Source organism: Bactrocera oleae, chromosome 4 (genome assembly GCF_042242935.1).
Source record: "Bactrocera oleae isolate idBacOlea1 chromosome 4, idBacOlea1, whole genome shotgun sequence".
Classification (NCBI taxonomy): Eukaryota; Metazoa; Arthropoda; class Insecta; order Diptera; family Tephritidae; genus Bactrocera; species Bactrocera oleae.
The window spans coordinates 28,431,608-28,459,490 of NC_091538.1; the positions used below are offsets into that span (position 1 = coordinate 28,431,608).

The 27,883-nt window shown below is 37.1% G+C and overlaps 1 protein-coding gene across 3 annotated transcripts in view; it reads right to left on the bottom strand.

The window, feature by feature from the left end:
- Positions 1 to 268: 268 nt before the first annotated feature.
- Positions 269 to 27,883, bottom strand: part of caly (ubiquitin carboxyl-terminal hydrolase calypso) — a 55,196-nt gene continuing 27,581 nt past the window's right edge. Inside the window, exon 2 of one of the 3 annotated variants that reach the window (XM_036372000.2) lies at positions 269 to 580. In XM_036372000.2, the coding sequence (XP_036227893.1) occupies positions 521 to 580 (60 nt within the window). In that variant the 3' untranslated portion in view covers positions 269 to 520. Of the gene's footprint in view, positions 581 to 12,950; positions 13,279 to 22,246; positions 26,114 to 27,883 lie in introns of those variants that run through there. The other 2 variants (XM_036371999.2, XM_036371998.2) reach the window with 2 other exon arrangements.

The following is a 27,883-nucleotide window of genomic DNA, read 5'->3' on the forward strand; positions in this document are numbered from 1 at the left end:
GAACATGGCAGAAAGGGACACCAGCCAGTACAGGAGTTGCATTTGACTGATGTCCCGACGTATGGCGATCTGACACACGGAGCAGACTGTGAGAGGAACAAGAACGCAAAGTGCAAGGCCGTTGAGGCAATGGTGGTCGCTACTTGTATTCTTTATTACTGTGAGCGTGATAGGAAGTACTCGAAAACAAAATTCCAATTTTCAGAGTGAAGACTTGTACATTAACCCTTGTTTTGTAATAAATGTTAAGAAAACTTTATAAAGGTACAATTTTTTAACATTTTGCTGTTTATTATTATTTTAAGCGGATAGTAATTTTGCATTACTTAGACTTAAAATATTATTTTCTTTTTTTAAATTTATTGCAGCCTTTACGTCTTCGCCCAGAATTTTTGCAGTTTTTTGTTTTTTGGGGTGTAACAGTTTGAGCTAATCCTCATCATATTTCCGCCAAGTCCACTAATTTTTTTTGAGGGCAGTAAATGTTGACTGACTAGTTCTCCTAGCACGTCTTGATGGGCTAGCAGCGACAGAAAAGTTCATATGAATTCGCCGTAATTGTTCGTCGACAGTCATCCACCTACAAAATAAGAAATATTTATATATAAATTTCTGGTACATATGTGCCTCTTGCGACCCTGTAAACTATTCTTCCACTCTCTTTCTTTTAATCATTCATACATTGTAATGGTTTTGTACCATGGATAAAATGATCCGAAACTCTTTGATTTGAGAGAGCACTGTCAAAGAGCTAGATATCCTATATGACTTCTTAATATAAGTACATGTATATGTTAATCACAAAAGATTTTCAAAATTAACGTTTAAAACTAAATTTAACAAAATATTTTAATATTTCAAAACACACAAGTTTTAAATAACCTAAACATGACCCTTATTTCTTTTTTATATACTCAATATACAAATATCTTTTGATAATTTATTCGGAAGTCAAAGTTTACGTAACATTTACATATATTAAATCTCTTTAAATAAAGATTACAAATATACGTAAAAGTCAACAAAAAATCTGATCTCACAAATTACCCACTGATTTCGCAATTTATTTCTGCGGGTTTCTTAGTGGTAGTTCAATGTTTTGCTTGTCATCTGTTCAGTAGCTCATGAACTCGTGGTTTTTCTTGGCAGCACTGAAAGTTTATGAGCTCTCTCAGAAGGCAAAGAGAGGAGTTTCGAGTCATTTTATCTATGTTTTGTGCACATTCAAATAAAGTTAGTCATTATTATATCCTCGGAACTTTTGGCATCGTAAAGGGGGAGTAGAGAAAGAATCAGCTGATCGATGTAAACAAAGCCAGAGCTGAGAGGGGCCCATGGAGAAACGTCAAGTCCGCCTAGGGGTTGAGTTTCTATTGACATCCAAGATGGCCGACTTTTAACCGGAATATGGTTGCATCTTGCTATTTTCTTTTAATTTATGAAAAAGTTGTTCAAAAAATATTGGTTGTATGTAAAACTTTAATATGTTTTCAAAATAAAATCAGTTTATTTTAAAATACGTTCTTAAAGGAGCGGCTATTATTGGCAAATTCTAGAATAATTACGATATACATTTATGTTTATAAATTTCCAAAACAATCTTCGTAAATGAATAATGAATATTTAATATTGCTCCTGATAAAACTGCTCTCACAAGAATTTTTATCAATAAGCAGGTGTGTATTAGTGCATATAAAGTAATAATAAATAATAAGTAAAATAATTTTTTTGCAGAGGAAACCTGTAGAAAATAATAAGCCTATTTTAACCCGCCCATAATGTGCATGATCGGTATATCGTTTTAGAAGGATTTTATAAAAAGTTTCGGTGTCTTTGGGATGAAATTTACATTACATATAATTGTATTAATAGACGCCCAGATGCTTTAATCAACAATTTGGAAAGTGAAATTGCAAAAAATATGTTTTGGTGTAAAGAAACAAACATTACGTTGTAACTGATACAAAATTGCGTATATGTAAATTACCATACTCCTACGATCAAATTGCTTTTATCAAAGTAAATGTTTAAGTGTTCATCAAATTGTTTTCAAAGCTAATATGTGGCCAGTATTATAGTGCTCACCACCAACAAAAGTTAGAATTATGGGCAATTTCTTCATTTGCAACACCTCTATTTGCATTCATTGAAACAATTTATAAATCTAACCTGATAAAATTAATACTTTGTTTAAATAAAAACAGGATTTTTTCTATGCCAAATATTATATGTTTTATTTCGTTAGGGTTTTATACCATTCCTTATATCTATATCGCATTTTCCACAGGACCCTTAACATGGTATAAGGGAGTAGCGAAAGTCCCATTCACAATAATTTCGCCACCTCTGAGGCGTACGTTCACAATAAAACCAACATGGCGGCCATGGTGAGTTAGGGTGGCGAGGGATTAAAGCGGGTTCCGCATAATAGAAAACGCCTCAATAATTATTTATAAATATTTTAAATTTTGGTTATAGAATGATGTTTAATGCTAACAATATATAATATTATACCATGTTGATATAGGTAAATATGCGGCATATATTTAAGCATTTTAATTAACTTATTAATGGACAAACTGAAAATTCCATCTAACTATAAGTGGACGGGTAGAAATAACTATTGTAACAGAATTATAAGTAATAATAATTTATGTAATCAAAAAAGCAAAACTTATCATTGTCATACAAGTGATAATGATTCATTTAAACAATAAAGTAAAATTTCTCATTGCACTTATATCAAAAAAATAGTTACAGTGCCGATGTTTTCTCAAATTTAAGTATAGATTTATTTAATCAAAAATTTTATTTACGTTTTATAATTTCATTTATTAATATTTAATTATATTTTTTCAGCATTTAGCGGTGTATATGTACAATATTTTATTACAACTCTTGACATAAAAAATTACCATATTATTATATAGTTCTTAATTTAGTTTTTAAATATATAGACTTCTAAAATAAATTATTTATTGAAGTTGCAATATCTTTATTTGACATGGTTGCTTTATTGCACCTTACATTTTTCTGTGGTGAATATTTATTAAGTTACCACAGTTAAAAAAAGGCATAACCGAACCGCTAAACGCGAAGAATTGTGGTTCGTGGAAATTGCAAATGCGGGCTACACTAATTAAAAACAATTTGGGGAGTACGGCGACGGCACGAAAGTGTGCCTCACAGATAAGGCAAAGTTCCGTGAATGGAAAATTCCTAATCAAAAGACATTAGCGGAATCACGTTCGCGATAGCGCCATCAGAGCTAGGGCTAATTTTGGTGTGCGGCAGTGCACGTGAAATTTGGTCAAAATTAGAACCGACATTTCAATCTAAAGGCCAGCTGGAAAAGCGACACTACCTGAAAGAAATTGGCATCGCTATTAGCGATGAGCTACTAGCAATTTTGTTCTTATACAGTCCGCCGTTGTCGTACGCGACATATACTTATGTGCGCAGTTGAAACGCGAGCCGGACGTACTTCAAAAAAAAATAAATAAAAACTACGTTGATGGAAATTCGGTAGGACACTTTGCGAGAAATTACAATAACAAACCACAATAGCAAAACAAGCGTGTTAATAAAAAAGCAACGTTTTACATGTGGCTGCCTAGCGTACGAATTTAATACCGGTTTCTAAAATTTTTGACAAGGATTACGCTGTAAAATTCGAAAATAACAAAGCCAAAGGTTTCTCACAAGAACTTGATTCCGATATTATTTCGTGAAGATACCTCGTCAAATAAAAAAGTTTTCTGTGCAAGCACTTTTTTCCGATCGTTCAGTTTGAATGGCAGCTAAATACTATAGTTATCTGATCTGAACAATTTCTTCGGAGATTATATTGTTGCCTTAGACAATAATTCATGCCAAATTTTGTAAAGATATCTCGTAAATCAAAGAGTTTTCTATACAAGCACTTTATTCCGATCGTTCAGTTTGTATAGCAGCTGCATGCTATAGTAATCTCATCTGAACAATTTCTTCGGAGATTACTTAGACAATAATCCATGCTTAATTTGGTTAAGATATCCCGTCGAATAAAAACATTTTCCGTGCAAGAACTTTTCTCCGATGTTCTTAGTGAGGAAAGGATATGTGCAATATTTTATATCGATAGCCTAAAAACTGAGGGACTAGTTCGCAGATATACAGAGAGACGGACGGACGGACAGACAGACGAACATGACTAAATCAACTCAGCTCATCATGCTGTTCATTTATGTATATAGTTTATAGGGTCTCCGACGTTCCATCTGGGTGTTACTTGTTGCTTAATACACCCTGTTCAGGGTATAAAAACATCGAAAAATTTCGTTAATTTAAAGAATACAAAACAACAGTGTTGATTCGTGGCATTACCAAATGGGTAATGCTAGTAAAAAGCAAATGCGTGCGGTTTTTCCTAAAGCAGACGAAAATTAGGTTGCCGATTTGCTTGAGATTGTTCACAGTGACGTGTGTGGCTCAATGAGCACTATTTTTCCAAAATCAAAAGTCAAATTTGATCTTTTCAAACAATATAAATCGAATATTGACACATTTACAGGGAAGACAATTAAAGCGTTGCAATCACACCACGGCCGCGACAATTGTAACGATGAATTTGATAAATTTTTAAAAGAGTGCGGAATAAAATGCCGTCCTACGACACCGTATACTCCGCAGCAAAACAGTATGGCGGAATGTAAAAATAGAACTATTGTTTAGATGCCCAGGTGTAAGATGAAGCATGCGGGTGCAGTGAATACAGCATGCTACATTCGAAATTATTGTGTAACAAGTACACAGGGTAAAGTGCCATACCGGGTATGAACTAGGCGAAAACTGACAGTGGCGTATATGCAAATATTTGACACGAAAGCGTTTGTACTTAATAAAAATCTTGCAAAAGGAAAATTGACATGCGCGCGGAGCCGTGTATATACGTTGGCTATTCAGGCGACTCAAAGGCATACCGGTTATATTCAAAAACTAAAAAACGTGTTCTGTTTTCATAAGTCGCGATGTAAAGTTTATCGAAAAATCTGGTTTTGATAAAGCATTTAAGAACTTTGAACACGAAAATGAAATATACATTGAAAACGAGAATAAAATATTACGTCTACGTTAGAAGTAATAATACAGATAGCGCCGTTTAGTATATTAACGAGAAGCGGTAAATGTATCTAATTGCTAAATAAGCGAGGATAATCCTCGACGCCGACGACCAACGTTTGTGCGCACAGGGCACAGAGGGCGACAACAAAATGTATATCACCAGTCGATAGCTGACATCGATCCAGAGGAGGACGCTGTTGATTCAGATGTCTTTTATGAATACAACGAAGTTCGTCTTGTCACTGACGATCGTCAAACTATAGTGGAGGCATTGAAATTCGAAGACTCGTCTATGTCTAAATGCGCACAAGGACAGAACTTGGTAAATAATTGAAAGACCTTCGAACCGCAAAGTAATTGGCATTAAGTTCGTGTTACGTTCTAAAGATGAGTGTCTGAAGAAAGTTCTACTAGTAGCAAAGGGTTACGATCAACGCCCAGGGGAAACCATTAATGAAGTTTCCTCTCCAGTTGCACGGTCAATTTCAGTACGACTATTTACGGCGCTGGGTGCAGAAAAAGATTTCCAGATGCATCAGGTAGTCACTGGATATTTAAATGGATATCTAGACGAAAATATCTACATGGATTTTCCAAATTTACTTATGAGCGTGTTGAAAAAAACTAAACGTAGTTAACCTGTCGGGTCAAAAGGTTTGACGAAGCATAGTGGCATAAAATGCATGTAAAAACCAAACGATAAACAATATTTGCATGATTCAAAAAGCTGCGTATTGTGGATGGAATACAAAACTGAACAATGACACTAGTTTTTCGAATTCATTTAAAAGTTATAGAAAAAACAAAGTATAAACGTTTGTAAATAAAATGAATTTAAGATCTCTTGTAGAAAACGTATTTGCACATACAAACAGTCATCTTTTCATCATAATTGTATATAGGTCAATTATTATGAAGTATATACTTTGGATTTCCAATATATATTTTGTAACAAGATAAACAATATTACATAACAACAACAAAACATAACTTGAAGGTACGGTGTTTATGCTAGATTTCCGTACCTCCAAGCGATAGGAAAAACGTCGTCAACAAAGAGTTCAAACAAACAAATTTTTGTTTTAAATTAACATCATAATGAAATTTATAACGTATTACAAATTTATTTTGAGATAGAGTTCTTCCGCAATGCTAAACAGCTACAAAGTGCGAGCCGATATATCGGCTTCCGGCACTCAAAGGGTAAAATAATTTTAAGAGCCCTAATTCATACATTTTAATGCTTTTGTACACATTCAAATAGTCAATCCTTATTACATCCAGGGAACTTTAATTTGGATAAATTGCAACGGTATACAGCAATTTTGGTACAGAGCAGTACAAATCTAGAGATTAAGTGATGCCGCAGAAGAGAAGTGCTCAAATTTTTTTATCTAAAGGAAATTATTTAATAAAAAAGACACAGTGTTGATAATGTGAGAATTTATGCTCCACATCATCGAATACATTCCAAGACTGCCATTTTATGAATCTCAGAAAATGTTGAGTACAGCAGTAGTTAGTAGTTTTGGTGTGCTATTTTGGCACAATATTGGTTCCCTTTAATTAGACGAATATATATCTATACGTGCTTACGCAAATGAAGACATTTTATCAGTATTATTGGGGCATCCACAACAGATTTGCTCAGTTGTTAGAATTGCAAACCATTTCTGATCTCTTTCAATGGTATCATAGAATCTGATTGGATTTTCGTCTTTTCGAACATACGCAAAACCAATACTCGAATCAGCAGTTTACTAATGTGACAAAACGTGCCAATGAATAAATTTGAAAGCAAATATATTAAAGTTTACAATGAGTTCCGCTCTTTTCGCTTTTCTTGAAATTTAGATTACATTTACTTGTAAGAGCCTGTAAATTACGTTATGTAAACCCTCTTATAATATTTGAATTTTTCCCATAAACTCAATAATTATGGCTTTTTGTGTTTTATTCTTATGTTTTCACTGATAGAAAAAAATATAATTTAATTTGTAACAATAAAATAAATTGATTTTTTAACTTAACAACTATCTTATTGTTTCGTTTCTGTTAACAAAACCGATAAAATTGGTTTCCGTGACACCCAAAACCGATACAATTCTGATTCCACAACAACCCTGAATATAATAGTTTTACCCAGATATGTCCCTAGACTTTTAAATATTTTCACAATCCCAACAAGTCAACTATCGGTTAAATCATAAGTTAATTACTATATCAGAATTCAGAGAAAGTTGATGGTGTGCTGATTGTCAAGCTGCTCGCTCACTTTTCGAACGATACAGATGCCTGATACCACCGATTAACATCAGCGAAAATTCATTCAGAAATGTAAATCTCAATGTTATTAAATGTACGCTTACATATTCGACCAGCGCCAAGCGATTTGATGTCATATGAACAATCCATTCTTTCGATAACAAGATCGTGAAAACAATATGGGCAACTTCTGTTTAAATTAAATCATATCAGCCTATTGCGTTACAACGATTTCTTGAATCGAACCAATGCATGCGTGCGAATAAGCCATGAATTTAGTCCAATTCACTCGAGTTATGTTGGATTGATTTAAACCATAAGTGGAATACTCAAGTAAAAATTAAGGAATTTTGGGTATTTTTAGCGCATTTTGAAAGGTTTGGATGCGTAAAAACTTCTGTGACAGCATATATGTAAGGCAAAAAGAACATAGCGCAATTTTTTTTAGAAGTTTAATTCTTTTAATAACATACATGAAAATATAAAAAAGTGAAACAATTTTTTTCACATTATAGACATTTAACTAAAAATCGTGTACGACACACATAATACTTTAAAGTTTCGCTTTAAAAACTGAAAACAATATTCTACAATCGTTGAGTCATTTTGATCCGTTTTTAATTTTTTTTCAATCATTCTATTATCAATTCCATCTTCATTATGAGTTCCACAGTTTATAGGTCTAACCAATATTTTATGGTAACTAAAACTAAAAATAGCAGAATTGAGTATTTTCACTGTTAAATGAGAAAAATAATGCTAATTCCAATGTTAAGAAATGTACGCTTACAGATTTGTTTATTTACAATGCGCAAACGACTCTGCATATAATTTATAGATATTCTAGTTATATATATTTGGTATCACAGAACATAAGTATATAGCACATATACATATAATATATATATTTGCTTTGGTCATTTAAAGCTTTGATAACATCTGAAAAGACCAAGCGATCGCACATATGTATATAATTATGTGTGCATCTAAACAAATATAAAAGAACGCATACTGTTTGTATATCTGTCTACCTGCAACATATGTATGTATGTAAATATGTACACTAATTGCTTCATGCGAAATCTCACGTTTTTAACTTTTATGTCAAAGAATCAATGTGTAGAAGGACTGACGCGACGACAAAGCGTCACAACATTGTGTTGATGGTAGAATATCCGAGCTTTGTCGAAAACAACAAACGAACGATCGCCGATTGTCACCGCTTCCCTTGCCGCTCTAACAGCTTTGCCAATAAACCATCGTAAATGTGTATGTTTGTGTATGAGCATGCATGTATGTATATCGACGCAGACTTTTGCGAGCCATGTAAAAATATTTTAGAATTGTAAAATATTTTAAATCGACAAGAGCTATGTTGCCATTTTTGTCACTTTTTTCTGTGTTTGCCGGGTTGACACTTTTCCCTTCCAGAAGGAACATCAGAAAGTTGTTCAATTTATGATTTTTCGCTTTTGCCATCGTCGCGAAAAAACGCTTGTGGGCAAACGCATGCTCGGGAAGATGTGTATGGCGTTTACTTTTATGAATGAGTAAACTTCGCTTGTTAAGAGTACGCCTGCGTTCATGAATGAAAATGTTGTTGTTGTGTGATTTACTATAAATTTGGGCCATAGCAAGTTCCGTCAACTCCATCCCCCTACGATCGTTTGACAGGCAGGAGTGCCAAAGATCGGGGTGCGCGTTAAAGTCACCTAGCACCAAACAGTGTTTACCACGAAGTGGCGCACCTATGTTCGGGTGATATCATCACCACCGATTAAACGATATTGCACGGTGTTGTGCAGCATGAATGCTGGGCCTCCACCATTATCTTTCTCGCGATCCTTACGCAAAATGTAAAAACCTGCTCAACTCAGAAGATCAGAGCGGCTGTTTAACTTGGTTTTATGGACCGCAGCTATCGATACGCGTTACCGGCTCATATATGCAACTATATCCTCGATCCTACTCTGGAGTTCGTTGCAGTTAAATTGTAGAATTCGCGTTTGTCGTGGATGTCCGGTTGTGATCCTGGGGTGAGGGAGGTACGTGTAGGTGGTGGTTGTTGCAGCTGTAATATCCGCATGGGCGGTTGTCGCACTGTGGTGTTATTTAATGACGTCACTAGATGGAAATGTGGGGGCAGACTCTTACAGCATGGGGCAACAAACGACGCATTCACGTGTGGTGCGCAGACCGGAACACGACAGAAAGTGACACCAGCCAGTGCAAGAATTGCACTTGACTGATGTGACGTTCCGGCGTATTACGGACTGACACACGGAACAGACTGTGCGAGGAACCAGGAGTTGCTGAGTGGTTCTCGCACGAGGATTGGAGCGGGATGAAGGTAGAGGATGGGGGTTGGTTAGACTGGGAGTCATGCTGCCTAGAGCTCCTTAGGGCCTAGAGGTCCTTTCTTGGCCACTCGACTGTAGTGGCGGTGCAGTGCGCGAACATGGTATAGATTGCACAGCCGTTAAGGATGGTGTGGATGCCGGATGCCCGCACGGGTCTAGAGGATACGTAGCAACCTTGCTGCTAGGTGTTGCTCTAATGACGACAAACTTAAACTAACACTTACCGATCTTACCTTGTCCGGATAAAATCCGGGTCAATTCCGGTAACGTAGAACCGGCTGCTGTGGGAGTGCTATTTTGACGGATTCGTACCATAGGGTGAAAAGGTATGAGATTAGTTGGGTTCGTTGGTCATGCAAAGAGATGGTTAGTGTCATGCGGAGACTCATGGCATGCTGGACATATATTTGATATGTGGGGATCGATTCTGGATAAGTAGCAGAGATATTTGCTGCGAAAACATCCTAGTCGAAAATGCTTGGAGAGGAGCTCGTTGTGGTTCTTAATCGGAAGCATACGGGCCTCGTTATGTAAGTGTTCCACTGGAGACATCAAAAGTCATCCCATGATAGTCCGGAGAGCTGTGTTCTGACATGTCTGAAGCTTCTTCGTCTGCGTTGCACTAGCGACTTAAAGATATTGTTACGATTCTGTAGTTTGGCAGTTATCGCGGTCGTGTGAGGAGTGAAGGAGCACATACTATCAAATGTAACAATAAAAATTTTAGGGTTATTGACAATCGAAATTTTAACGCCAACTGTAATGTTTAGATCCAGTCTGTACTTCTTTACTCGCTGTGGATTTAATGGGGGAATGTTAAACTTCTTGCAGCGAAGAAGTGAGAAAGGGGGGAGAGACAGCCGTTTACTTTTGAGCACATGCCCTTGTTTCCATTGAACGACGTCAATATCGTGCAATCATAAGCGTATGAGGTGATTGAAACTGCTTCTGGTGGTTGGGGGAATTTCGAGAGTTAAGTTAAACAGCTAGCGGGACTCCCTGTTTAATACTTCTCAGCTTGGAATTTAGACCTCGAAACAGTACGGATGAGTGCCGACCGCTCAGGTAGTTCATAGTCCATTTCTTCAACCCTGGAAGGAGCGTGGATTGTTCGATGTCCTCAAGTAGCGTTATATGATTGACTGTGGCAAAAGCTTTTGGCGAGTCCAACACTACGAGGATAGTCCTCTCACTGGGTGGCTTTTGGTTTAGGCCTCGAACTATCCGGGCGTTTATGACGCTAAATACTGTGGTGGGGCTGAGCACTTATTGGAAGTCATGCTGGTGGTCTGCTAAACTTAGGTGGTGTGTAAAAGTCAGGAGTACTTAAGTGGCTTCATCACTGGGGAAAGAAGAGTTGGCATACAATTAGATTATCGTTTGTTAGCGGGTTTCCCAGGTTTCTGTAATGGGACCACTCTTCCGACTTTCCACACATCGGGTATTTTAAGGGTTCTAAGCGACATCAGGGCCAATGTAGGGCATTTTGCACAGCTGCCGGGTAACACATTGTTTGGTCTTGTCTGCCTAAGGGTGCAATGTGAATTGCCGTCTGAAAAAGTGCCTACTTTTTCGGGTCCTAGGAGGCATGGCCATCGAATTAAATTTCAACCCGGTCGTCATGCCTTCTCGGATTAGACACGGTTTTGACAGGAGTCCAAAGCTTGCTTACACCGGTGAAGAGGTTGCAGGACTTCAGATCCCATTTTGTTCGCTTGCGTTGGTTTACCATGTGCCGAATCTCCAAATTGAGATCCCTTATTCGGAGATCACAGGTTTCGGCATGGCGTAGGGTGTCGCGATCATTGGCTAAAACAGATGCTTCGGTTGGGAAATTAGGGCGGAGTTGAACGATTCTTCTAGGCGGAATGAAGCGAGCAGTAGCAGCAGCGATGACCTAGCGGAATTAACGCTCGCCAACGATGACGTCCGTAGGATTGAGTAGTGCGGTGAAGGTGCTCACGGTAAATTCTGTGAAGCCGATCCAGTGAGCTCTAATACAGTAAACAAAAGTGTGCACAACGTGACGAAATAAAGTTGGGAGGTATCTCGATGGAGATAGTTATGGGGCAGATGGTCTGATGCGAGAGTGAGTATAGGTCGGCAGGTTATGCTATTTATCACACCACCACTAGCGATGGTAATATCCGGTAGCTCCCAAGACACTCGAGTTTACGTAACCGGAACGGACCCGGATTTTAACCCGGCAAAGAACGCTCAACTAGGCATAACTCTGCCGCTACAACAACAACAACATGGTAATATCCGGCGAGCTATAACAAGTGCCCATAATTCCGGTGGGGTCTTCATCATTCATTGTGCAGAATGTCAAATCATCTATCTGTTCCGCTAGCTTCATATCCTACGTTCGTTTGACAGGTAGGAGTGCCAAAGATCGTGGTGCGCATTAAAGTCACCAAGTACAAAACGGTTTTCACCACCAAGTGGCGCACCTATGTTCGGGTGATATCCTGTTGGGCAACATGTTATGGTGGGATGTATATATTGAATATCTCGAGCTCGACATCGCCTGACCAAATAGCTATACCCTGACATTCTAGACCACCTCTCCACCATTATCTCGGTCGCGATCCTTACGTATAACGTTAAAACCTGCACAACTCAGAAGATCAGAGCGGATCTTTAATGTAGTCTCTTGGACCGCAGCTATCGATATGCGTTACCGGCTCATGCAACTATCTCCTGAATCCTGCTCCTGAGTACGTTGCAGTTAAAGTTAAAAGTCGGGTTTGTCTCGGGTGTCTAGGGGTGATCCTGGGGGTGATATAGATGCGTGTAGGTGATGGTTGTTGCAGATGTAATATTCACATGGGCAGTTGTCGCACTGTGGTGTTGTTTAGCGACGCCACTGTATGGGGTTGTGGGGGAAGACTCATATAGCTCGGGACAACATACGACGCACTCCACTCATGTACAGTGCACAGGCCGGAACATGGCAGAAAGGGACACCAGCCAGCACAGGAGTTGCATTTGACTGATGTCCCGACGTATGGCGGTCTGACACACGGAGCAGACTGTGAGAGGAACAAGAGCGCAAAGTGCAAGGCCGTTGAGGCAATGATGGTCGCTACTTGTATTCTTTACTACTACGTAGAGCGTGATAGGAAGTATTCGAATACAAAATTCCTATTTTCAAAGTGAAGACTTGTACATTAACCCTTGTTGTGTAATAAATGTTAAGAGAACTTAATAAAGGTACAATTTTTTAACATTTTGCTGTTTATTATAATTTTAAGCGGATGGTAATTTTGCATTACTTAGACTTAAAATATTATTTTCTTTTTTTACATTTATTGCGGCCTTTACGTCTTCGCCCAGAATTTTTAGAAGTTTTGCAGTTTTTTGGTTTTTGGGGTGTAACAGTTTGAGCTGGTCCTCTCGCCATCCTATTTCCGCCAAGCCCACCAATTTTTTTTGAGGGCAGTAAATGCTGACTGACTAGTTCTCCTAGCACGCCTTGATGGGCTAGCATCGACAGAAAAGTGCATATGAATTCGTCGTAATTGTGGGTTCGTCGACAGTCATCCACCTAAAAAATGAGAAATATTTATACATAAATTTCTGTTATGCTGGCGAAGTAGTTCGTTGTACATAGTATCAAATGAACATGTACTTAAAATTAAATACATGGTACATGCACGCCTCTTGCAACCCTATTTTTGCACTTTCTTTCTTTTTATCATTCATACATTGTGATGGTTGTGTACACATTCAAACAGTCGTTATTATATCCTCGGAACTTTTGGTTATGGGACACGACCCATAAGACTGTAGACGACTGCCTAAAATAAAGTTTATTTTTCGTTGAAAATGGCTGGTGGAATAAGAATCGAACCGCTAAACGCAGAAAATTATGGTTCGTGGATATAGCAAATGCGGGCTATACTAAATAAAAATAATTTGGGGGAGTATGCCGACGGCTCGAAAGTGTGCTTTACAGATGAGGCGAAGCTCCGTGAATGGAAAACTGCTGATCATAAGACATCAGCGCAATCATGTTGGCGATCGCGCCATCAGAGCTAGGGCTGATTTCGGTGTGCGGCAGTGCACGTGAAGGTTGGTCGAAATTAGAATCGACATTTTAATCTAAAGGCCAGCTGGAAAAGCTACGCTACTTAAGTGTGTAGCAATATTACGCATGTCAGAAGACGAGAAAGTTCGATATAGACATATATTCGATGTATTCCATGATTTGATCGGTATTTGTCGTCACAGGTCTTCCGCCGGCTGCTTATCCATGGTGTCGTTTTCACCGGCTCTGAATCGTCGAAACCATTCCATTCATTGATAGAGTACCATCCCCCAAAACACCATTAATCTCACGGAACGTTTCTCTAGCGGATTTGCCTTTAACGAAGGAAAACTTTAAAATAGCGCGAATTTCGGCGTTAGTGAACTCCATGTTTACACGTCTATAACTGTTGAACGCAATATCCAAACTAATCATACATAGCGTTGTTTTGTCGGTTATGTCAAGACCTTTCAAATTATGTATAGTGTTGCCAGATACGAGCTCTGTAGCGCTTTGTACATAGCCGCGAAATTCAAAAGACAAAAAAGCGGAAGGGAGATATCTTCCAACCTTATATGTTATATGTGCGCAGTTCAAACATATAAATGACGAATTAAGTTTAGCAAACAATTGTTCGATAAAAATGAGTGGTGTTGGTAAAGTGTGCCCTACGGTAAAAGTTCGCGGAAAACAAATCGATTTGGACTTAGAAAACGTTTTACATGTGGCTGACTTGCGTACGAATTTAATACCGGTTGCTAAAATTTTCGACAAGGATTACGCTCTAAAATTCGAAAAGAACAAAGCCGTGATTATAAACGATAAAATGATACTGGAAGCCGAACGAATTGGTAATTTTTATTATTTAACAAGAAAGAACATTAACATTGGTTGCACCGAAGCTATAATGCCCTTCACAAATACAAAGGTTTCTTACAAGAACTTGATTCCATCTTATTTCGTGAAGATACCTCGTCAAATAAAAAAGTTTTCAATGCAAGCACTTTTTTCCGATCGTTCAGTTTGAATGGCAGTAATCTGATCTGAACAATTTCTTCGGGAGATTACATTGTTGCCTTAAACAATAATTCATGCCAAATTTTGTGAAGATATCTCGTAAATCAAAGAGTTTTCTATACAAGCACTTTATTCCGATCGTTCAGTTTGTATAGCAGCTGCATGCTATAGTAATCTGATCTGAACAATTTCTTCGGAGATTACTTAGACAATAATCCATGCTTAATTTGGTTCAGATATCCCGTCGAATAAAAACATTTTCCGTGCAAGCACTTTACTCCGATCGTTCAGTTTGTATGGCAGCTATATGCTATAAGAGTTCGATATCGGCCGTTTCGACAAATGAACAGCTTCTTAGTGAGGAAAGGATATGTGCAAAATTTCAGATCGATAGCCTAACAACCGAGGGACTAGTTCGCATATATACAGAGAGACGGACGGACGGACAGACAGACGGACATGACTAAATCAACTCAGCTCATCATGCTGTTCATTTATGTATATAGTTTATATGGGTGTTACAAGCTTAATACACCTGTTCAGGGTATAAAACATCGAAAAATTTCGTGAATTTAACGAATACAAAACAACAGTGTTGATTTGTGACATTACCAAATGGGTAATGCTAGTAAGCAAATGCGTGCGGTTTTTCCTAAGTCAGACGAAAATTGGGTTGCCCAAAATCAAAAGTCAAATGTATTGATTGATATTTTCAAACAATATAAATCGAATGTTGACACATTTACAGGGAAGACAATTAAATCGTTGCAATCACACCACGGCCGCGACAATTGTAACGATGAATTTGATAAATTTTGAAAAGAGTGCGGAATTAAATACCGTCTTACGACCCCGTATACTCCGCAGCAAGACAGTATGGCGGAATGTAAAAATAGAACTCTTGTTTAGATGCCCAGGTGTATGATGAAGCATGCGGGTGCAGTGAATACAGCATGCTACATTCGAAATCATTGTGTAACAAGTACACATGATAAAGTGCCATACCGGGTATGAACTAGGCGAAATCTGACAGTGGCGTATATGCAAATATTTGACACGAAAGCGTTTGTACTTAATAAAAATCTTGCCGTGTATATTCGGTGGCTATTCAGGCGACTCAAAGGCATACCGGTTATATTCAAAAACTAAAAAGCATGTTCTGTTTTCATAAGCCGCGATGTAAAGTTTATCGAAAAATCTGGTTTTGATAAAGCATTTGAGAACTTTGAACACGAAAATGAAATATACATAATAATTGTGAAATAAGCGAGGATAATCCTCCACGCCGACGACCAACGTTTGTGCGCACAGGGCACAGAGGGCGACAACAAAATGTATATCACCAGTCGATCGCTGACATCGATCCAGAGGAGAACGCTGTTGATTCAGATGTCTTCTATGAATACAACGAAGCTCGTCTTGTCACTGACGATCGTCAAACTATAGTGGAGGCATTGAAATTCGAAGACGCGTCTATGTCTAAATGCGCACAAGGACAGAACTTAGTAAATAACCGAAAGACCTTCGAACCGCAAAGTAATTGGCATTAAGTTCGTGTTACGTACTGAGTGTTTGAAGAAAGTTCTACCAATGAAGTTTCCTCTCCAGTTGCACGGTCAGCTTCAGTACGACTTTTTACGACGCTGGGTGCAGAAAAAGATCTCCAGATGCATTAGATAGTCACCGGATACTTAAATGGAGATCTAGACAAAAATATCTACATGAAGAGTTGTAATGATCACTACAACGAGGAAATCCTGTGTGTTTAGCGCGGATATTGTCATTAACCCTTAATATTGTATAAAAGGTAACGAAATTTTATCCATGTTTCTACGTGCGTCAAGAATTATGGTGGTCATTGTACCTAGATGATTTCCTGTTAGTATCTAACAACGGCAATTAGTTAAAAACAACAAAGAAAATCCTCTCGTAACATTTTGATATGAAGGATATCGGTATAAGTTAATTGTTGTTTGGGTATAGATTTCCATCAGAGTCTGGAGAAAGACAAAATACTTATTGAACGCAACTCAGAAGTATGAACCCTCTACTTGGAGAGGAGGGCCAAAAATCAAAGGCTGCTTGGATTTCAAACTATTTTCATTTATAAAAATACTCGCAGCAGAGCAACTATTCAGTTAATATTCGTACGAACGGTTACGAACTGGATATTCGAAAAATCGGTTTTCTGGTTGTTTGATTAATTTTGAGAGCACTAATTCATACATTGTAATGTTTTTGTACACATTCAAATAGTCAGTCCTTATTACATCCTGGGAACTTTAATTTGGATAAATTGCAACGGTATACAGCAATTTTGGTACAGAGCAGTAAAAATCTAGAGATTAAGTGATGCCGCAGAAGAGAAGTGCTCAAATTTTTTTATCTAAAGGAAATTATTTAATAAAAAAGACACAGTGTTGATAATGTGAGAATTTATGCTCCACATCATCGAATACATTCCAAGACTGCCATTTTATGAATCTCAGAAAATGTTGAGTACAGCAGTAGTTAGTAGTTTTGGTGTGCTATTTTGGCACAATATTGGTTCCCTTTAATTAGACGAATATATATCTATACGTGCTTACGCAAATGAAGCCATTTTATCAGTATTGTTGGTGAGTCCACGACAGATTTGCTCAGTTGTTAGAATTGCAAACCATTTCTGATTTTCAATGGTATCATAGAATCTGATTGAATTTTCGTCTTTTCGAACATACGCAAAACCAATACTCGAATCAACAGTTTACTAATGTGACAAAACGTGCCAATGAATAAATTTAAAAGCAAATATATTAAAGTTTACAATGAGTTCCGCTATTTTCGCTTTTATTGAAATTTAGATTACATTTACTTGTAGGAGCCTGTTACTTACATTGCATATTTATATCCCATTATTGACAAAATAAAGACGCTATTGTTATGATGATAAATTACGTTTTGTAAACACTTAAAATATTTGAATTTTTCCCAAAAACTTAATAATTATGGCGTTTTGTGTTTTATTCTAATGTTTTCTCCGATAGAAAAATATATAATTTAATTTGTAACAAAATGTAAATTAATTTCTTAACTTAACGACTATCTTATTGCTTCGTTTCTGTTAACAAAACCGATAAAATTGGTTTCCGTGACACCCAAAACCGATACAATTCTGATTCCACAACAACAATATAATAGTTTTACCCAGATATGCCCCTAGACTTTTAAATATTTTCACAATCCCAACAAGTCAACTATCGGTTAAATCATAAGTTAATTACTATACCAGAATTCAGAAGAAAGTTAATGGTGTGCTGATTGTCAAGCTGGTCCACTTTTCGAACGATACAGATACCTGATACCACAGTTTAACATCAGCGGACTCGAAGAGAGTAGAAAATTCATTCAGAAATGTAAATCTCAATGTTATTAAACGTACGCTACATATTCGACCCTATCAAATCGACAATCAAATCAATTTGGCTGAACATAACCAACGTTGTTGATCGATTCAAGAACTGACCAGCGTCAAGTGATTTGATGTCATATGAACAATCCATTATTCCAAAATCAAGATTGTGAAAACAATATGGACAACTTCGGTTTAAACTAGATCATATCAGCCAATTGCGATGAATTGATTGCTTGAATCGAACCAATGTATTCGTGCGAGTAAGCCACGAATTCAGTCCAATTCACTCGAGTAATGTTGGATTAATTTAAATCATGTGTGGTATACTCGAGTAAAAATTTATGAATTTTGGGAGTTTTTAGCGCATATTTGGATATAAAAACTTCTGTGCCGCATATATTTGAAGCAAAAAGAACTTAGCGCATATTTGTAAGAAGTTTAGTTCTTTTAATAACATACAATAAAAATTCAAAAGAAACCTTAATATATTAATTTTTTTTGTTCCATGTATTTCATACTATAAAACTAATAAACATATTTCGTAACAATAGATTAAAAGTATATAGACAAAAAATAAAATAAAGAAAATGAATAAAAATTTTTTCTCCTTTCATACAAATATAGATGTATTGTGGCGAACACGAATACCAGAACAAATCAGAATCGACGATAAACTGCCAGAAGCAACTAGACAGCGAATTCGTAGTTGCCAGAATGTTCTAGTAGCGAACTTTTGTTAAAAATTTTCTATATAAAGACTACCGGATTGTGCAGCAGACACAGTTCTAATTATATTGTTGCCGTGTAAAAAGCAATTAAGCTATAAGCAATAAGTTGTAAACTCGAATATCGAGAAATAAGTGTTAAGTTGTTGGAATAAAGATAATTGTATAGCCATTAAATTGGGACTTTAATTTAACAATCCAGTGATCGAACTCAGGAGTGAGTTACAGGTAGACGATTTATCGAGAAATCTGTTACAATTGGTGTCAGAAGTGGGATTGTCAAATAAATTCCCAAGGAGATAATTATTTAAAATGGCTAAGTTTAACGATCTGAAGATTCCACAACTGAAAAAGGAGCTGGATCAACGTGGTTTGGCGACAAATGGATTAAAAACTGAATTACAATCACGGCTGCCAGAGGCCATTGAGGCGGAAAACATTAATGTTGAGGAATATGTCTTTCACATGGAATTAGAGAAAGAGACAACAAAGATTGAAGAAAAGGAAGAGGCTCAATGCTCATCAAAGATTGTGGACATAAACATGATTTTTGCTGCAATGTCCCAGATGTCAACGCAGATATCAACAGAGGTGTTAACGCAAATATCGACACAAATTTCGCAGTTAGAATCGCGGTTGTCAACGCAGTTGGAAGAGCAGTTCGGAACGCAAGATGCACGTATATCAGCACAGGAGGCCTCACAGTTGGAAGAACAGTTCGCAGCGCAAGATGCACGTATATCAGCACAGGTGTCCTCACAGTTGAAAGAGCAGGATACACGGATATCGCAGGTGACCTCACAAGTAGCAGAAGTATCGTCACAGATTAAAATTGAAGTGGATGAATTGAAAGATCGTCTCCGCGAGCTACAATTAAATCGGCCAATTATGCCGTTAGCTTCTGCCAAGGTTAAACCTCCATCCTTTGATGGCACTGTTCCGTTCGACGTTTTTTAGCTTCAATTCGAAAAGACGGCATCTTCAAATAATTGAGATTGAGAGGTTAACTCACTTAGCTTATGCACATAAATCCATGGAATACATCGAGGACACGAAAATGTAGACCTTTAAAATTGACGTTTGCAGAAACCGTTTCGTATGCTCTCACAGGAAACTGCATCTCTGCTTTGCAATCTAACATTTAAAGCTCACAAAGTAGAAAAAGAGGAAACTAAGAAACATGTGTACCAAGTTTAATAAAGATATCTCAATTTTTACTCAAGTTACAGTTTGCACAGACAGACGGCCGTACAGCCAGTCACCCGGATTTAAACTCGTTTCTTCAAACTGATAATTTATACCTATATACATAACCCTATAATATAACCCTATATATACTTGTAAGTCGATTAGTTATATTATATATAACTCGATTAGTTTTAGGTGATACAAACCACCGTTAGGTGAACAAAACTATTATACTCTGTAGCAACATGTTGCGAGAGTATAATGATAACAAACAAATTAACTGTTCAACTATTCTATAATGATGCCCCAGCCTCCAACATGTTGCGAGAATATAATGACAACAAACAAATTAACTGTTCAACTATTCTATAATGATGCCCCAGCCTCCATATTCGCAAAACATGGTTCCATGAGACTTTTTCCTGCCATGTCACCATCGTGCTACAGAGGTTGTTCGACACTCAACGTTCTTTCGATTGTCATGCTTTTTTGAACGCGACATGAATTGTATAATGTTTTTTGGGTACGTTTGGTCAAATTTTCAAGGCGCTATGACATTTCATACTCGCACCTGGATGAAATACGGGAAAATACTTTCAGGTGTTTGGTATTTTATTAAGTTTCGAGTATATTATAGGTCATAGACTCAATTAGTTTTATAACAATCAGCAATAGTTATATTAAAATCATGCTCAAATGAGATATATCTGTCAAAACTTTAACGAAGAGGCTAAATTAAATATAATATTCAGAAGATCCAATATATACGTTTAGTTAATTATGCTAAGATATCTTACATATTGACCGATACATACGGTATAAGGCCAACAGGAAGTTTGAAAATCTTTTCTTTGATATTGACATATCGTCAACAATTAGTTTCATGGAGGTTTGTGCAACTTTTCACCCGATTTTATCCATTTTAGGCAAAGAAATGCACGCTTTCTCAATTTAATTACGATAACTCACCTGTTGGCTGATATATGAGGTATAAAATCAGTCGGAAGTTCGTAAATCGAAAATCTTTTTATTAGGTATATGGGGACTAAGGAAAATACAGACTCGATTCAACCAATTTTTGACACATTATTATGAGGAAAAGATTCTCTCCTAATTTCAATAACAAATCTTACACATTAACCACTATTTTCGGCAGATAGTCAGCAATAGGCTCTGGGGTCCACATTTCCGGTATGTGGGGGCTTTAATAGTTATGGTCTGATTTTAAAAATTTTTAGACTTGAGATGGCTAACCATAAAGACACTATTCATAAAAATTTTGATCCCGATATATTAATCGGTGTTTAATTTATATACTGGAAAGTAAAAATATCAGATAGAATTTAAAGTTGTGTTATATGCGAGGTAAGCGTGGTTGTACTCCATTTTCGCAATATACTTGTAACATAAAAATCTCAAAATAGTCCAAGGTATTTATTGAAAGTCGTGTAATAGGTCCAGAGACATGTGATTCACTTATATGTGGGCGGTGCCACAATGTTTCTGCCGCATTTAGTTATTGATTTATCGCACTTTTAGTAGTTGTTAACAAAACCAAGAGATTTCGAAATGGATTGCTCTGTGCAAATTTGGGTGATATAGCTTGAATGGTTTGGAAGATATATACATTAAACCTATTAGAGGGCGGGCCAACGCCCACTTTTAACAAATTCGTATCGTTGGACCAAATTACAGTCACTCGGAATTCAACTCGTCTCGTCAACTTGATCATTTATATATACATAACTCCAATCTTTCTCGATTAGTTTTAGGTGATACAAACAACAGTTAGGTGAACAAAATAAAAATACTCTGTAGCAACATGTATTAAGAGTATGGTATAAAAATGAGGAAATGGATTTAAGAAAAAACATGTTTGCCACCCGTTATTTATTTATTATATAGTATTTAGTTCGCTTGGCAGCCAATGTATGAAAAGTTTAAAAGATATTTGTATTTATTAATGTTTATTTAATTGTTTCAATTACACTTTAGTTTTCTTACTATATTACACTTCTACTGTTCAGTTTTATTAAATTTACACTTGGTTGTACCACTGTATTTTTTAGGTTCTTGACTGTTCAAAGTCCGTTTTTGATTTGATGTTCTCGGTTTTTCGTCCGTTAGCGTCGCGTTCTATTCGTCCAGTCCGTGGCGTGCCTTTCGTCCATTAACTCCGCCATTCCTAACTACTTATTCGCCTCGAATAATGTTACCACCTTTTCATATAGTCCGCAGCGGTCGATGTTACCTTAGGTCCCTCATTATTTCCCACTCTTTCTACTTCATATCGACCGTGTTTTAATCTTTTTATACCCTGAACAGGGTATATTAAGTTTGCCACGAAGTTTGTAACACCCAGAAGGAAACGTCGGAGACCCTATAAAATATATACATAAATGATCAGCATGATGAGCTGAGTTGATTTAACCATGTCCGTCTGTCTGTATATATACAAACTAGTCCCTCAGTTTTTATGCTATCGATCTGAAATTTTGCACCTGTTTTTTTCTAACAAAGAAGCTGCTTATTTGTCAGAACGGCCGATATCGGACCACTATAGCATATAGCTGCCGTACAAACTGAACAATTGAAGTGCTTGTATAGAAAACTCTTTCATTTGACGAGGTATCTTCACGAAATTTGGCATGTATTATTATTTAAAGAATTAATCTAATCTCCGAAGAAATTGTATAGATCGGATGACTATAGCATATAGCTGCCATATTAACTGAACGATCGGAGTAAAGTGCTTGCACGGAAAATTTTTTTATTTGACGAGGTATCTTCACGAAATTAGGCACGAGTTATTGCTTAAGGCAACAAATTATTCTCTACAGAAATTGGTCAGATCAGATCACTATATCATATAGCTGCCATACAAATTGAACGTTCGGAATCAAGTTCTTGTAAGGGGCCTTTGTATTTGTGAAGGGTATTATAGCTTCGGCGCAACCGAAGTTAACGTTTTTTCTTGTTAAAACCTTGTATGGTCCCAAGAATTTGGGTCGTAACTTCATCCTCTGCTCTCTTTTGTAACTTTACCGCCCCATACCCATTCATTGATGCATCTGTATGAACTTCCGTTATTGCGTTCGGGTTATACAATTCTAAAACAATATTCTAAAGTAATTGTGATAGCAAAGTTTTTAGTTGCTCGAAAGCAATTGCCTGTTCTTCCTTCCCCTTAAAATTTCGATATTTTCGCAGAAGATCTGATAATAGCTTGGCCACTAGCGCATAGTTTCGAATGAATCTTCAAAAGGAGGATGTTAACCCTAATAATTGTTGTATGGCCTTTTTGTATCTGGGTGGCTTAAAAGCTTTAACTGCTCTGGTTTTCTCGGCCGACGGACGAATTGTGCTATTTTCGATTATGTACCCAAAAAATTGGTGTTTTTCTTCTTCTGTTTTCTGCTTCTGTAAGAACTTCTTTTAGTTTTATTAACCCCTCCTCCTCGTCTATAGATGGAATAATTAAGTCATCAATATAAGTGACTACTCTTCCCTTAGCTTTTTGTTCCTTAAAAATCGAATGGATAAATCTGGTAAATTAGAAATTTAACTTCAAATTGACCATTCATTGTAACAAACGATGTATATTTTTTATAGTTTTCTTCGACAGGAACATGCAAAAATTCGTTAGCCAGATCTAATGTGGAAAAAACTTTATATCACTTGAGTTTCTCAAATACCTCGTCAATCAATATAATTTGAAAATTATCGCACACAATTTTCTCATTTAATTTGCGATAATCGCAACATAATCGCTTGGTTTTATCCTTTTTAAACACAAGCACAATCGGCGACGCGTTATCGAATACACTTGGGGTAATAATATCTTCATCTAACCATTGCCTTACTTGAGCATCTATGATTATTTGATCTTGGAATGATACGCGCCTGGTTGGCTGATGTACCGGTACATCGTCTTTTAAAATAATTTTCATTTTCATTTCCACTGGGGAAATTTATTCCTTTTGGCTCATATTGAGCAATCAGCTTTTCCACTTCTAACATTTTTCCCTTATCCAGATGTGACAAATCATTCATTGGCTTCGGCGCCTGTTCTTCTATACAAATCATACTAAAAGCTAATATTTCTTCCTCTTCTGTGATTTTGTCATCAAAGCTATTTGGTTTATGCTCCGTTTGAAATTTATCGTTCTCTTCACTAACTATCAAATCGACTTGACCCAAAACTGTATCTCCAATTATTGGCGGATATTGAAGATCTCTATTGTTTACAATATGAAATGTGATATTTATCTTAATATCATCTACTTTTGCTTTAGTTTCGAAACTGCCCAACGTGACCACTTCCGTATTTCCGATTCCACCCAGCACTCGCTTATCTTTGTTTGGTTTAACAACAAAATTCAGCTTATCGACTGTGCCTGCCCTGATCAAACACAACCGACTGTCCGTATCTATTAAAGCAAGAAAAATTGTGTTCCCTACCTTTACCCTTTTAAATTTTAGTCCAAAATCTGCAACTGAAGGTTTGACCTTTACTTCAGTTATTGTGTTCAATAATCTTTTTCACTTTTGATTTTAACCGTTGGACATTCGTAGCGCTTCTGCCCTATCTTGTTGCACTTATAACATTTAATTTGTTGATTTGTGCAATTCCTTGCAATGTGTGAAATTTCGCCACATTTGAAACATGAAAATGTTTCGCTTTGTTTCTTTTGACGATTTTCTAAAAGCCTATGTGCCTCAGGTGTGATAATGATATTTCGAATTCATAAATTAAAGCATGTTTTAAAACTGCCCAATCACGAATACCGGTTTTGCTTTGAATGAATGCCCTATCTGCTCTGAGAAGCTGTTTTGCATAAATAAATTTATGAATTTCCGGCCAGCCCACTCACTATATGTGCATTTTCTTCAAAAGATTCTGCCCATTGCCTTACCTCCTGTCCGTCTGTACCGTTAAATAACGCCAAGCTTTCCTCAATTTCTCTAAAGGTGATATGAGAGACCGTGGATGTAACCGGACCTCTACCCGACACGTGGCACCACTGTTTCGACCTCGCTGTCGCTTTCATGGTAATCGTTAAGAAGACCGTAGTGTGTCAGAAGTCTGTCTCATAAGTCTTTCTTGCGTCCATTTATTGGTAGCCCTACTTCTCTTTTAACACTGTCACCGTCATGTTCAATATTGTCTGAGCCTTTGAGTGCTTTTTACAATTTCGTTTATTACTTAAAACTATGAATATTTCTGAAAAAGTTACAATTTAAACTTGTGTTAGTATTAATATATTATATGTAACCTTAAAAGATACGGTTAATAAAAATTTTGACCTGTCAATTCGCTGTTCCTGGAATTGCCTCAGCCACTCGAACCAGCTCCAAATGCTTCTAATCGACTCTGTTGCTATATTGCGGCGCAACTGTTTCCTTGTACCAACCGCAACCAGTTCTTTGCAACTTGTTGATGACGCTCACTCTTCACTGCCGTCAACTTACACTGCTGCGCTATTGCGGCGCAACCGTTTTGTTGTACCAACCGCAACCAGTTCGTGGCAACTTGTTGATGACGCTCAACGCACGCTGTCTGTGCACTTGTGCCGCCGTCGCACCTGCACTCTTCACTGCCTTCAACTTGCTCTGTTGCGCTATTGCGGCGCAACACGTTTTGTTGTACTAACCGCAACCTCTTTGTTACAAACTTGTTGGTGACGCTCCACCGTAAGAAATCGAAATTTTAAATTTTTACTGCTCTTAACTGCCTCTGTTGCGCTATTTCGGCGCAACTGTTTTGTTGTACTAACCGCAAGCTCTTTGTTGCAAACTTGTTGTTGGCGCTCTACCGTTAGAAATCGAAATTTAAAATTTTTACTGCTTTTAACTGCCTTTGTTGTGCTATTGCGGCGCAAAGGCTTCCCGGTACCAGCATCCGTTTACCAGAGACGAGGTGCTACTTGTCGGTGTTGCGCTGAATATTTAAGGTTAATTTCATTGTCACTCTTTTGCTTGCTGCTGCACTTATGCCACTGCATCCGTATATGTCACCTTCCACGTACTATCCCGGACGAGCAAGCAATTTGTAAAATTTTAAAGATATTTGTATTTATTAATGTTTATTTAATTGTTTTAATTACACTTCAGTTTTCTTACAGTATTATACTTGAACTTATCAGTTTTATTAAATTTACACTTGCTTGTACCACTGTATTTTTTAGGTTCTTCACTGTTCAAAGTCTGTTTCTGATCTCCTCGGTTTAACGTCGCGTTCTATTCGTCCAGTCAATGTTGTCGTATGTCAAAGATGTTCAGTCCGCACGGTCGCATTCCTTCGTCTACATGGTCGTATTTCTCCGTCCCACATGTATTAAGTGGTCATCGTTTTACAATATAGATGAAAAACGCTGAAAGAGCTAAAGGCCTAAAAATCGAGTTTGATAATTGTTTCAACGATTGCAAGAGCTGGCATAAGTGCATAATATCGAATGGGGACTATTTTGAAAGCGACAGAATTAATGTGGACGAATAAATTTAAAAAATTCCGTTATTTTTTTAATACCCCTTGTATACGAACAAATTTGACGGGAATTTTGAATAGGGTAAACGAAGGGTAGGGAAATTACTGAATCCCTTTTTGACACCCATTATGCTCAGGAAAATATGTCGTATGAATTTCATTAAGATATTACACAAGTGGGTTGACATTTACGGTAAAGATACTCACCAGAGACTTGCAGCCCTACACTGCAACAAAGAGTGCACCTCATGCTTAGTCGACATTCACATAGAGACTCTTTTGTCGCTCATTATCGGAAAATTCTCTTTTGGCGCTTGTGTCGTGGGAACGGCCGGATATTACCATCATTCGTTGTGTTTTGATAAATAGTATAACCTGCCTACCTATGCTAACCCTCGCATCAGACTATCTGCCCATAATTATCTCGATCGACAAACCCTTTATTAATAAAAATATCCCCGAATAAGGGATCTCAATTTGGAGATTCGGCACATGGTAAACCAACACAAGCGAAGAAAGTTGGTAGAGCAGTTGATGTCCTACAACCTCTCCACCGGTGTAGGTAAGCTATGGACTACGGTCAATTCCTTGTCTAATCCAAGAAGGCCGGGTTGAAATTCAATTCGATGGCCAAGCCTACTCGGACCCGAAGAAGTGCGCGAGCTATTTCAGACGGCAATTCACACTGAACGCTTAGACAGACAAGACCAAACGATGTGTTATCCGACGGCTGTGCAAAATGCCAAAAGACTGCGCACCACTTACTTTCACCGATGGGGAAAATCCACAAAATCCCCAAGTCGCTAGCCGGCAGCTCATGGGAAAAAGACAAAGAAACGTCGTTGGTCCGTTCCGGTTACTTAGATCCGACTGTCATGTGAACTGACTATTTGTTAGAATGCAACCCTTTTGTTATTGTATGAATAAAATGAATTGAACAAAAGTTAAATATTGAATTTAAGTTATTTTTGCACTATTTAATATAAAAAAAAAATGTATAGAAACAGATTAGCAGTGTTAGTGGATATAAAAGTTAAAAATATTAGAAATTAAGTTAAGTCAAGTAAAAAGTTCGTTCGGTTTTTATCTAAGAGATGGCGTTATTGTCCATAGTACTAGTGTTACGTGTCGCATCATGTCATACTATACGGCGCTGAAAACATGTTTATTCGCCCTAAAAGTTTGTTTTTGACAGTTTTTCGATTGATTGACTTAGTACGTTGTGAGCGCTCGTCAAAGATAGACACCAACAAAGAGAAAATTCGCTATATTTTACAATTTTTCTTCGATCAAGGCGAAAAAGCAGCCAAA